Source organism: Canis aureus, chromosome 21 (assembly GCF_053574225.1).
Source record: "Canis aureus isolate CA01 chromosome 21, VMU_Caureus_v.1.0, whole genome shotgun sequence".
NCBI lineage: Eukaryota > Metazoa > Chordata > Mammalia > Carnivora > Canidae > Canis > Canis aureus.
The window spans coordinates 19,814,084-19,828,567 of NC_135631.1; the positions used below are offsets into that span (position 1 = coordinate 19,814,084).

At 34.3% G+C, this 14,484-nt stretch overlaps 1 protein-coding gene across 25 annotated transcripts in view; it reads right to left on the reverse strand.

Annotated features, from left to right (window-relative positions):
- Window positions 1-14,484, reverse strand: part of DCDC1 (doublecortin domain containing 1) — a 483,101-nt gene that overhangs the window by 235,613 nt on the left and 233,004 nt on the right. For 24 of the 25 annotated variants that reach the window (XM_077863419.1, XM_077863438.1, XM_077863436.1 and 21 more), the window contains 4 exons: window positions 12,777-12,940; window positions 9,632-9,757; window positions 7,109-7,214; window positions 133-267 (listed from right to left, as the gene is read on the reverse strand). In XM_077863419.1, coding sequence (XP_077719545.1) covers window positions 133-267; window positions 7,109-7,214; window positions 9,632-9,757; window positions 12,777-12,940 — 531 coding nt within the window. The remainder of the gene's footprint in view (window positions 1-132; window positions 268-7,108; window positions 7,215-9,631; window positions 9,758-12,776; window positions 12,941-14,484) is intronic. The other variant, XM_077863428.1, reaches the window with a different exon arrangement.

Below are 14,484 nucleotides of genomic sequence, written 5' to 3' on the forward strand. Positions count from 1 at the left end.
GCATTCATAACAGTCAACAATTTATCATGCTTTCACTTGCATACTTGTGTGCATGAGAGCAACAGGAGCTGGAGCTACACTGTGAGCCAGGAACCATGGGAAGTCACTCGGGGACAGCTGACACTTGGGTACCTTCGTAATCAGCCACACACTGGCTGCAGGCGACAGGATGGAAGGCACTGTCTGACCTCCCTGGCTCGCTTCCCTAGATGAGGAGCTCCGCCTTCTGATGGAAACAGTGGCATGAAGGACAATATTGGGATCCACCTACACCATGAGAAGAAATATGCACTTTTTAAACTTACAGTCAGAAAGTCCACCCTCTTCAACACACTTACCCCAAACAGGTTATCTTAGAACATTATATTTCTGATTGAGAAGGTCTCTTTTGAACCAGTAGTGCCCAATCCCATGTAATTTAATTCAATTTGTTGAGTGTCAGCTCTGACATGCAAGGCCTTATACTGTGTAGTATGGGATATTAGAAAATATTTTTCCTGACCTAGAGAAACTTGCAACAGAAGAGTCAATAACACACACACACACACACACACACACACACACACACACACGGGCAGACATTGGATTATAGAATAGGGACATCAAAGGAGAGCAGTTAAGAGTCCCCACAATCTCCTAAGAATAAAGGGATGGAAGTTGAGAATTTTGTTATACTTATGGGAATGGACAGGAGGGGACTAACTGGTAAGAACAGCATCCATGCCTCCTCTATTTATTATCAGACTACATACGTCAAAAATATTGTACACCTTCTAGCATTTCCCACTTAGACATGATTGTAAAATTAATAGGCATTCACATCACCTGTAGAAATTCTACTTCATATTTATCTCTTAAAAGATTTTATCTATTTGAGAGAGCGAGTGAGTGCACACACATGAGCACCAGTGAGGAGAGAGGCAGAGGAAGAGGGAGAAGCAGACTCCCTGCTGAGGAGGGAGCCTAATGCAGGGCTCCATTCCAGGACCCTGGGATCATGACCTGAGCCACCGGGTGCCACTCTACTTTACATTTAATAAACTTTTCCACTGACTTATATGATCATTTTTTCTCAGCATTTATACTAAATTTTTAAGTATCACTATTTATTTGTATAGGATTATGGGAACCTATTAGTTTATACTTTAAACCTAATAAATGGCATTGCTTCAATAACAATTTACATTATTTTCTAATACTAAAAAGTGTATTCTAAATCTGTGCTAATACTAGATATTTGCTGAGTAGCAACTGATTCTTAAAAATACAAAAATTAAATAACAATTTAAAAGGTAATATTCACAAATGTGATCAGGCAATAACAAAAGGATATAACTAATAAACTTGGTAATTATTCTACAATGGAAGATAGTCACTCCTCAAGAGAAGAAAATGTCTTAGGACTCCTATATGTGAAAATAAAATTTTAAAAATATAGCAACCCTACAACATAAACAGATTTGACTTACAGCTCTTTGATTGTGTATTCCCCAGTTAGCTAGTAGTGGCTGGATTCTGGAGGGAAATCCCCCATAGTTTCTGAACAATGATAAACTATATTCTACTAATCCACCCGCCACAGGACTCAGCATTTAAAGTGGCACTCTTACTCAACCTCCTAACTCCAAGTTGCCATCACACTCTAAACTCTCCTCTGCAACAGGGAGGAAGATTGTTTTGACTGGAATTAGTCAGAAGAACCGTACTGCCAACTGCTTCTTTGTACAGCACCTGCTGCCAGCGCCTAAATTCTTGTTATCTCCACAACATGGTTTAATCTTTTAACAGTTGGCTTATTGGTGAAGAGCGAAGGGGTCCTTTGTGTCTGTCTTGGGTTGGCACCCAGTATTAACACCATGCTGTTCTTCGGGAGATATTTTGCTGGACAGTTCCCAAGTGATTCTACATAGACCAGACACAGCCAGGGCCACTAACTCAGCTTCATTGCCTGTTATTAAAAGAAAAAAATCTTGCCAAGTCTGGGGTTCTGATACACTTATAATTGACAATGGCCATTAAATTTCAATTCATGACTTTACCTTCTTTTCTCTTGTTAGTTTAATCGGATAGTTTACCTTTAGACCAAACATTTATGAAAGTGGGGGAAAAATAAAAACTGTGGAAATTTCAATTGATAAAAGAAAGGTGTTCTGACAACCTGCAATATGGTATGCTGTGTATGCATGTGTGCACACACACATATGTGTATGACAGTATTTATGTTGAGACTGTTCTCTAAAAATATATCATCATATAGGTCATTAGGAAACTCTTTTGTTCTTTTGAATACATACATATGTGTGTATATATATACACACATATATATACACAGGATCTATAAATATGTATATGTGATGCATGCATATTCTGGGCCTTTTAAAACTTTTAATTTAATTTTCTTTTCCCAGATTACTAATGAAAGTGGAGCAGCCTTTGATATTCCTATGCAAGTTCAAATAATAAGAGAACCACTTATGGTCTTTACTTACAGATCTGAGGAATAAAACACAGGACAGTGAAATTTTTCTTGAAAGCAGTAGCTCACAGATCACACGCTTTATTGTAACCAAATTGTTTACTACATGGAAATTTTATAAGGTTTTTTACTCTTGATAGTGAATTTAGGCCCAAGTTAAAAAAAATTGACATACAGATTAAAATCACAACTATAAGAGATGTTATAAAATCTCTTTCCTGTGTCCCTAACGTTCATTCTTTTGTTTTCATTCCCTAAATCTATAGCTGATCAATACATCCACCTCAAAGGCCAAGAACTGGAAAAGTTTAAAGGCAGAAAAACACCAGTGAGTATGTAATTATGCTACCAAACAAGGCAAAATACCTAAGATACCAATATTCAGTCCTCATTAGCTTCCAACTATTGGTCTAAAAATAAGGAAGGGACTTGGGATTTTATTTAAAGTTCTGTGTCCTATGCTAAGGACAGTAAGTTCAAAATTAAAATTAAAATTTTGTGTTTTCCCCCAGCATAAATTATTTGTAGAAAGTATTATTTTTCAATGATTTGCTCTCCAAAGAAATAGGAGAGTAAAAAATTGTTCATTTTTGTCCTGGCCTCCTTTGTTACTTATAATTTATTCTGCTAGCATCCATGACTACTTCCAAGTTATAAGTCTATAACTCATAACAAGTATGCCATAATTTTTAAATCATTATTTGGTACTGTCCTCACCATTTCCATACCAGAGGTTGTCACTAATGTCCTGCTAAAGTTTGATTATACCAAAAGGCTAGTATCAAAATATGTTTTCTTTCCATTTTGATGGGATGTATTACCTGCTAAACACTGAGTCCATTTTTCTGCTATTTTTCCCCATAACCAGGCATTACTCAAACTATTCTTCTCATGAAATGTTTTTTCTTTCATCTTAACTACCATGAAGTTTAAATCTCTTCCAGTACATAGAAATATTTCATTGCCCTTAAACTGAAGCAATCTAAAAATGTAACAATAGAGAACTATTGCAAGATGTATTTGCCAAATTGTCAATTTGTAGTAGATTCCAAATCTTTTTTTGAAATGGATAAAAGAGCAACAGGTTGTAATTGTTGGGGTTATATCTAGCTCCCACATTACTAATAGGGATTATATGTTCCAAATTTTTCTCTGTAGGAAAGGTTTTACTTGTCAATAAGAGATTTAAAAGAACAGTCAGGGGTTGGGCACTGATATCTCTATCTCAAGCCAATTTTAAAACGTATGCATCAAGAATATCGGCTTTTGCCTCCTTCTTTCTACCCCTGTTGTAATCCTCTTAGTGTCTTCTTTACCACAATGAGCATCAAGATTCTACAATAAAAGGCCTTATAGATATCTATCACCTCTGCTAGAATCTTTCTTTAAAAGTGCTCCGTTTCAGGTTATTAAATTACTATTTCCAATGCACTGATCACCTCTCTGTATATAATTGGAGACGCTTTTCTGAAAGGATTGTAAAGGTTTCATAGCTTTAGGGGAGGGCCACTTTTCTTTGAAAGCTTCTTTTTACTAGCCAGCTTATCAAATCATTGCTTTCTTATACTACTATTTTGGTTGGACTGAAATTTTGTTCAAAGCCAATTTCTTCTTCTAAAAATATAATAGTGTATACACTTTTATTTAAGATGAGAGGTTTCTCATTTTCACCGAATCATTAAAACCAGTTAATAATGGTGAAATAATTGGATTGTTATTCTCTAATGTTTCAACATTAGAAAATAATAGTTTTAAAGTCCTACATTGGCATAGAATCAAAAAAAAGAAGGCTCCTTTGAGTTCTTTTTCTCTGATAACTCTTTAATATCCTTTTTTTTTCAGGTTTGAGTTGATTTCTGTTGAATGAGTTAATTAGCTAGTGAATTCAATTTCATCTAGCTAACTCTGAACTTCTAGATATTGCAGCAATGACAAGGAAGATTGGGATGCCCTTTGGCCTTGAGAAATGTCTAATCCAGCAGGGAGGATATAAAAAGGACTCCTGAGTTATCTTTCTAACACAAACATCAAATCAGATCCTGCCTCTGCTTGAATATTTCCAATGGCTCCTTGTTTTTGTACAGAACAACATCCAGAATCTCTAATATTGAATTAAGACCCTTTATGATCTGATCCCAATATTCTCAGTAGAACCTACCACTCTCTCTCTTTTCCTCCCCCGTGTGACCTGAAATGTGTTTGCTTGGAGCACTGGCTGACCTTGATTCTTGTAAAAAATGTTGAACAGAAACAGCATCAAGCTCAATGTCATAAGTGGTATAGCATGAATGCAATGAGGATATGAGTCCAGAAACATATTTAGTTTGGGGATGAAGGTTGGTAAAGAAAGATTTCATGAAACAGGTACAAATCAGATTAAGGCTAGAATGACAGAATTTCAGCGAGCATTTAATGAATGTCTGCTGTATGTCAGACACTGTGTTAGAATACAGTAGAAGGGTGACAAAGAAAGCTAGTGGGTGGTGACAAAGAAAGAGAAGTTGAATTCCAAGTAAAGGAATCCATATGGGCATAATAACAAAAATTATGAAGTACTTTCAGATGCATCAAGTGAACAAACAGGCTTGGCTAACATATGAGGAACATATTAGGGAATATTGAGCCTTGAAAGATAGGTTGTGGCAAATTTTTTAAAAAATCATTCATCAAAAATGTATTTGTGTACCTGCCCTACATTCAAGATCTGGGCTAGAATTCAAAAATATAAAGATGAGTAAGACTTAATGTCTGTGCCCAATGAATTATCAATTTAGTGGGAGAGAAAGACACAAAAACAAATGACCATTCCAAAACACAAACTCTAAGAACATTCTCAAAGATGAAAAGGAGGCTCAATAATACAAGGTTCATTCTTCCTGGAGAATCTGGGAAGGCTCCATAGAAGAAGTTGAATAAAGCCTTAATAGGGAAGGAAGGGTAATGTTGGGGGTATATCCTAGACCAAGAACAACACACATCAAGAGTACCAAAGTGAAAAACATGTTATGGCGCACAATTTATTAGCTCTAACTCTAGTGTACTATACAAAGAAGATCAAGAAGAGAATATTGGACAGGTAAGTTGAGAGTAGGGGTAGATTAGAGGAGAATCATGGAGATCAATGAATGCCTGATGAGGATTTGGAATTTCAGTAGGTAACAGCCAGGGATACAAGTTTTTTTTTAACAAGAAACAATGTCACAGCAAAAACCTAAAAGGAATGCCAACAGGATCAGAACTATGGTAAATAAATCTTAATGTGAGATGTATATAAAATATAAATATAGACATTAATTCTTAGTGTACCATTCAACTTGCATTTATTTGTTTTCTAAATTTGCTCCAATTCTGACAGGATTAGAGATACAGTTGACCCTGGAATAACAGATTTGAACTGCACAAGTCCACTTACATGTGGATTTTCTTTGATACAGTGCAATGCTATAACTGTATTTTCTCTTCCTTATGACTTTCTTAATAACATTCTCTTTCTTCTAGCTTACTTTATTGCAACAATATAGTACATAACACATACAATATAGAAATTATGTGTTAATTGACTATTTATGTTACTGGTGAGGTTTCTGGTTAACAGTAGTCTATCAACAGTTAAATTTTAGGGCAGTCAAAAGTTATACGTGGAAAAAAATTATACATGGATTTCCAACCGTGAGGGGTCAGTACCCCTAACTCCATTGTTCAGGGGTCAACTATAATTATTTATTTTATTCTACTTTTATAATCATACAATTTATATTCATATGTGTTTTGAAACAACTAATATTTTCAGTATATTCGACATAATAAACTGAACAGACATGGAGAAATTAAAACAGAGCAGGTTGGGACAACGTGTCTTTTGTATTGTCTCTTGGAAATAAAGGGCCCAGATCATTTAACAGGAAGTCCAACTTTTGGGGGGCATCTCTATCTCTGTGGGTGCCTTTTGGTTTTCATTTCATGAGTTTAAAAACTAAATCTTATGCAGCTGAAGTGGACAACAACCCGGCCACTAAGGAAAAATAAAATAATTATTCCTTCTTTGGAGGTTTATTTATTTATTTATTCATTCATTCCTTCATTCATTCATTCATTGAGAAATATTTAAAATACCTTTCCTTCATTTTCCTTCCTTCATTCATTCATTCATTGAGAAATATTTAAAATACCTTTCTCAGCTCAGTTGGAGAAGAAAATTCTTTACTGGCATGATAAATTTCTACATGTAAATTAATAAACAGAACTTCTGGATTGGGTTGTCAAGAGTTGGGTTTTCTGAAGAATTCCTATTCCTTAAATACATTGACCCATAGAGCAAATAGATCAGATACTTGTTTAACAGCCATCTTAAAGACTTTTTAAAACAACTCCAACTTTTTAATACAGATATAAAGAAAATATACCAAGCAATATTAAGTGACATAATTCAGGTAAAAATTTTTCTAGTAGGAATACCATATATCCCTTCAGTTTTAAAGTGTTTAATTAACAGGAAGTAAAGAGTAACTTGCCCCAATATTCGTAAAATAATTTATTTTTCAAAAACTTCCAAAAAATCCACTCAGTCACCATGTATTGAATGACTGTCCAATACTTAAACTACCCATATTAAATACAAGAAATAACTCCAACCTTGTTCTGTAGGAAATGGTCCTCCAAATCCACCTTTTCAAATTGATCAGGTATCGGTTGATTGGCACCACTGGAATTAATTGGAAATCCTTCACAAACTTCCCAACTAAGAAAAGTAAAATATTTAATTATTTGTGTTAAAATAAAATGCAGTTAATTATAACTCTCTTTAATATACTAGTATAATAATTTATGTATCGTATACTCTACTAGGGAGAGAAAAACAAATGTATAGTCCATAATCTTTTTAAACAGAAATTGCTTTGTTTTCTATAATTGGGAAAGGAAGAATTTAAATTTGTGTTTTGTAATTATTTATAATACTGGGAGATTCAATGCCTAATTATTAATAATACTGAGAAACAAAAAAATGATTTTTAATCTTACAGAATCACTTATAGTGGAGACATCTTCACTGTTAACTTTTATTCTAAGTACAATGGACTATAAATAAAGGATATTTTTTATACTTAAAATGGTTGTTTTAATCACATTATTTTCACAATTTTTAGACAGTCTTATAGAGCAGCACCGTCTAGTGGGCACATGGACAAACCACAAACTGGGGGTAGGGGGTTCATCTTAGTTCACCCAAATCACTTATTTTAAAAGTGAACCAATCCTTACCCTAAAAAAAGATTATCTGGCTCAACACTGATATGTTAAGACATATCATATGGCATGTTATTCAAGAGAAACCAGTTCTGGGACTCGTAATAGTATTTTTTTTCAAAGCCCTGAGAAATATAAATTAGAGTATGATTATTAAGATTTCAAATGATGCACATTAGAGTATAGAAAGAAATTTCAAGCAGAATCCAAAAATTATGAAAATTATCTTCAAATAAGTTTGTTTTGAGTAAGGATAGCTTCAAATTGTTATGCTCAGTGACCTAGATCTAACTTAAAACTGCTCAATAAAACAGTCCTTATTGCACCCAGGGAAGGGAAATTAAGAAGGAATACATGAACTAAAAATTAAACTCCTAGCTAAAACTTGAAGGGAAAGGGTCTGGGCAAATTTAGAAGCTTACGGAAAGATTGTGGCGCATGAAATGAATCTTCTTGTAAGTGGAAATGCTTATAAAAAAAGAAAGTGCTGAGGGGGGCCTGGGTGGCACAGCCAGTTAAGCATCTGCCTTCAGGTCATGATCTCAAGTCCTGAGATCGAGCCCCGTGTTGGACTCTCTGCTCAGTGGAGATCTGCTTCTCCCTCTCCCTTTGCCCCTCCTCCCTCCTCACCTGCAAGCTCTCTCTCAAATAAATAAAATCTTAAAAAAAAAAAAAAAAAAAAAAGGAAAGCAGATAAATTATTTTGTATCTTTAAAGAAAAAGAACAAGACAAAACATTCAAATCTTGCCTGGATAATACTAACAGTCACTGAGGGCTAGAGTTGTTTAAACAATCAAGGAAGACCAAAGAATTCATCTTTGTAGATAGGTTGAGCAATGTCTAGCTACACTGAGTGACCTCATCAGACAGACCACTTCTGGTTCTCTGGATTTTCCCTGTACATATAGCCTTTTCTCCTGAATACTGAGGAAAGCTGTAATTTGTTAAATTACAAAATACTAAAGATAGATCACCTAATCCAATATACTTTCAGAACTATGCTGAATGTCCAATAATAGCCATTAGCCACATATACCTATTTGAATTAAAATTGGTATAATTTAAACACAATTAAAAATTCAGTTCCTCAGTCACATTAGTCATATTTTAAGTTCTCGATAGTCACAATATATGCATCCATCATCCCAGAAAGTTCTATGAGAGACTGCTAGATAGTGGTTAAGCCCTCAGTTCTTAAGAAAGACTGGGTTAGAATCCTGGCTCTGTCATGTACTAGTTGTGTGCCTGGGCAAATTACTCTGCCCCCCTGTGCCTCGGTTCTGTGTCTATAAAATGGAGTAATAATAAGATAATGTAATAATGGGATTTAGATAATTGTTTTGAGGATTAAACAAATCCTTACCCGATTTATTTAGAACTGTGTGGTCAACACTTAGTAAATAATGGGTATTTTTATTTACAGATAAGAAGCTGACACCCATCTGGTCATGGACAATCATGAGCAGAGATGAGGCTAGATGCTCAAATCCTCTCCTGTTCTTCCCACCATTCCACCGATTCTCTAGCATATTGCTTTTATTTTCAATTTGTCATCATCAAGAGATGCTTAAATACGAGCACTCATACAAGAAAACATTACTTAATATTTTAATAATCCCACTCAAAACTCTTAATTTAGAAACATCCACTAAAAACAGTTTTTACATTTCAAATATAATTGTTATCTCTGCAAAGCAAAAACTATAGTCCACTCATCGCTTCATATGGTTGTTTTTAAAACTCAAGAAAAGTTACTGATAAGTCTTTTAGACATTAGCTATTTCATTATACTATGAAATAATTCAATAACATAAATAATTGCTTTTTAAGACAATTCAAATAACATCTTTTAGTTTTGAAATATAAATTAGGTAATTCAAGTTACTTTAACCAAGAACATGTTAATTTACTTGTCACATCCAGGTAGCAGAACAGCATTAGGATCCAAGGAGGTTTTATATGCAACAGTAATGCCATCTCTGTCGAATGTAGTCACCTGGTCAAAGGTGAGACTCAAAACAGGGTTAAGTGGAGATCTGGAAAATGGAAAAAAGATCAAAGCTATATGTAAAATTATACAAACACTGAAATTTGAGTACAAATAAACAATAAAAGCTACAATATCAGTGGGTGACAAAATCCAGAAATAAGTGAATTTCTTATTATATAGCACTCTTGTTGATACCTTATGCTGACACCTGAAATGCACATTTTAGTTTATTTGGCTGATTTATAATATGTCAAGGATAGTGGTAACACATGTAATTTTTAAAAATAATTTCAATAATAAAAGGATTTAGTTGAGAAAAACAACCAATTATCATTCATGCAATTTTCATTTCTTATGTATAACTACAATGCAATACACCATTAATATTCTCCAGAGCTGATAATTAAATGAATTCCTAATATTTAGCTATAAATTACTATTTTTGTGAGCTCACTAAATGTTATGGTGATCTGATTTTTCATATTACATTCTGTTAGCTACTTTGTTTTATATTAATTATTTGAGATTAAAATCAAATAGGAAACAGATCTTAAAACAATGGTAACCAGCATTATATCAACTATGAGCCATTTTTTTCCTAAAGTGGTGACAAAGCCTTGCTATTTAACTTCATAATTATAGGACTCCACCTCATCACCCGTGTAGGGTTGTCAAAAATTTTTAAACTGAATCTAATCATGAGAAAACATTCAGACAAATCCAGAATATGGGACATTCTACAAGAAAAGTACCTGAACTCTTAAAAAAAAAATTCAATGGCATGAAAAACAAAATAAAAGGTGAGAGACTATTCTAGATTAAAGAGACTAAAGAAAATAACTAAATGTAATACATGAATCTTATTTGGATCCTGGACTACAAAAAAACTCGAAACTACATTTTGGATAGTTTAAACATAGATTGTATATTAGATGATTCTACATTATTCTTGACTGCTCTAGATATTACAATGTGGTGACACAGGAGAACATTCTATTCTTCAGATACATATCTGAAGCATTTATGAGTGAAACATTAATGATGGCTTGGAAATAATCCCAAACCTCTCAAAAGAGAAAAGGGGGATATAAAAGGTAAATCTAATGTGGCAGACTATAAACTGGTGAATCTAGGTGAAGGGCACTTAAGTGTTCGTTGTACTATTCTCTCAAGTTTTCTGTAGATTGGATATTTTCCAAAATGAAAACTGGGAGAAAAATAATTACAGGACGCAAAATAAAAGCGGATGTTGGCAAAATCATCTTTCATAAATGAGTAAGCTAACTCCCTGTGTCAACACATTAGAATTACTGTCTAAAAATGAGTATCATTTACTTAGTACATACTGCACATTCTCTCAATATGTTTTAAACTAGATCTAGGAAATGACTTTTAGACATAAATTTCAGAAATTCCAATTGCAAAAAAAAAATACTCTAATGGTCTCCTAGTACTTTATATTGGATTCAAAACCAGAAAAAAATGATCCTATTAAAATAACAATGGTATATAAATATATATACTTATGAATTCTTGCACCTACAATCCTCAGTTGATTTTAGACTATTCCAGATACTTAGCATTTACTTATTCCACAAATATGATTCAATAAACCAAGAACAAGTGTTTCATCTTATTAAAATACTGTATTATAGCACACATCTTTAAAACATTAAGATTAGTCATTGCTTTCACTTTAATAATGATATTTAAGAAGAAATTATTACACATATTTTTTAAAAGCCTTTCCTTATAATTGGAGAGCTTGCTAAATTATTCAAGATTTCTTGCCACTGTAAAATTCATCATTTCTACCATTATAAAAACAGCTCTCACAATGTAATTAAATAATATTTTGAAATATGTCTATGAAAGAAAACATCATTCCTTACATATATATTTTTAATTCTATAAATTACACAGCATAAGAAATTACTAAGCACTTTAATTTTACTCTACTAGGAGAGAAGAAATAGAATTTTATAATATACTACCCACAACTAATCCTACCAACTTCCAAAACCTGCATGAATTTCTGGGTAGATTTATTTCGGTATTTGAAATTTTGACTCTTAGAATACATATCAAATCCAATCGCCTTTAGTCTGTCTACGCGATTTTCATTATAATTCATATACAATCAATTATACTCGACAAGCAAAGTTATTTTCCTCTATTTCCCTTATTCAGGTAAATAAAGGCTTAAAAATTTTTAAAGTAGGCAGAAAAGTGTGTTTAAGTTTCCTGACAAGCAGTTTCAGAGTTCATCTGGATGTGTCCTGTCAAAATATGCATAAATTTCTAAGATATTCCACACAACAGCCCAGCTCATCAGTGCCTGTAGACTGCAGCCTTTTTCTTTCCCAGAAACACAGATAATTTTATGCAGGAATTTACCAATCTACAAAAATTTACACAATGTTCAGCAATAACCAGTAATTATTGTGGGATAATGTAAGCTGCTTTTGAGGAATATAACTTTGATGGGATGGGGCTTACAAGCTTTACCAATTTATCTTTAGCTGTCCTGTCATTGGTGCTTAAAAGGTTAAGACTTTATTTGTGAAAACATAGAGAGATAGTGGGGAATCATGTTGTCTACAGCTTCATAAATCTTGCTTAAGATCCTTTTCAATTACCATCCATTTCTCCTTTAAAAAGGGACAAAAAAATAGAGGAGTGGAAGCAGGTCAGGGCAGTGTGCGACAATGACAGTGTGATGGGCTTGGGCCCCCCGTGGCGTTTCCATCTGCTATCATTAAGGTGACTACTCAGACATGAACAAATCCCACTTGCTGTGCTGACAGGCAGACTTCAAGAACTATGACAAGGCATTAAGACAGAAAGTCAGAGAGAGAGAGAAAGAGAGAGAGAAAGAGAGAGATGTCATATCTCACAAACAATACTGCCTCACAAAAAAAAAAACGCCCCTGAAATTTTATTGGAATTCAAAATTTAAAAAAACAATTCATAAAAGGTGGTACTTGGCTTCTCAACTCTCCTTTTAAATTAGCTTGCCCCTGGAAAGATTGAGGACAGACAGAGAATAAACACCTTGCTCCTACCTGTATGCTTTACCATAAGACACCCAAATTTTTTGCTCATTCTTCAGCAAAAGTGGATTCTTAATTTCTTGACCATGCTCATCAAAAAGCCGGATTGAAGAAAAATTGAGGCCTGATGGGTTGATGGGAGAGCCTTGAAACCTTTGATGAATCTTGAGAAGTAACTGGTGGTGGGGGAAAATAATGAAGAAGGAGAAATAATGTAAAACGCGAACCTCTATAATAAACTGTCTCTACTCGGTAACAAATGAATCCAAACAAATGATAATTAAATTCATATAGAATGTTAAAAGAAGTGTGAAATGACGGCAATGTTTAGCTCAGTGTAAAGTAACAAAATGAGCATGGGCTTTTAACCAGCAGGGGGTGCCACAGGCTTGTGATTGAGCTCTGACCCTTTGGCACGGGGACTGAAAGCAGATGTGACAGTCTTACAGAAAGAGCATTTAGCTTCTACACATGGTAACAGTCCTCTTTGATAAGGGTTATGCTTTTCTTGTCTGAGCCACACATTTTGTTAGGACCCTTCTAGAGCACGTTCAAGTTTTACAATCAGCAACGTCCCCATCCCCAACTAACCTCAGAGAACCAATGGTAGGACAATTCACCACTTACAGGATTGCAAAAATAAATATGATTTGCAGCCTATGTTGGTTCACTTAGAACTCTTTCTGAAGGTGGTTTAATTTAATTAAGAGCCTTGCAAATGCTTGTGAGCTGCTTCAATAATGTTTCCAAGCTATGAGTAAGCCATAGTTGAAATGTGAAGTCTGAAACGCTGTCTTCTAATATCTTAAATAATAGCATTGTGAGTGTTCGCTTCTATTTTACATTTAAGGTTGTTAAGTCATCATGATATTCCTAATTTAAGGCACATTTTAAGTGAAAGTAAATCCAACTGAAATGTGTTGCATATGGAATTTTAAAGGACATTTTTCCTTATCCATCAACTTTGTATGAATGTTTAGGCCTCTGCTCTTTCCTGCTCTGCACCCCACACTATCCATCACTCCGTTCCCCTACCCCTACCCCACCCCCAGCCTTCTGTCACAGGCTTCCTTTTCTTCTCTCCCTTGTCAGGTCTTGTGTCTCTCAATTTCTTGCTACTCTGTAATCTCCGCAGGGATGCGGATACATTTGTGGCCTTTTCTTGCCTGGCTGCTGTACAGGATGCTTTTTTTGCTCCTTCTATTAATTCCCATTGAAGGTATATTGAGTAGCTAAATGAAGAAGCTCAGAGGAAAACAAAGTTGCGATCTTGCCATGTATCTCCGTTTCTTCACTATTGGCTATAAACCCCTGTCCAAGCAAGATGTTTTCTTTGACCAGCAACTATGTTTACAGAACAGCTAAGATTTAGGTTTTGTTGCAATAAGAGATAAATATCCATATCTCTAACTTCATCAGCTCTACATTGTTTTCATCACCTCTACATTGACTGGATTTTTACCCTTATGCATAAGAAAGGCTGAAAACAATGACACATTTTTCACTTCATTAAAGTTAATACTTCTCATCCAGCCTAACTAAATCCTTTGAATTAAAAATAATGATTACTATTCTCTTTGCGAATATAATAGACAGGATGCTAGAACAGTATAAATCTGCATTGGTTTTGGTTTTGTTCCTTGGAACCACAAATGTGGTTTGAATTCTATAGATCGTTTTTATAAAGCCCCAACACTTCTGTGTGATATAAGCCCTTGAG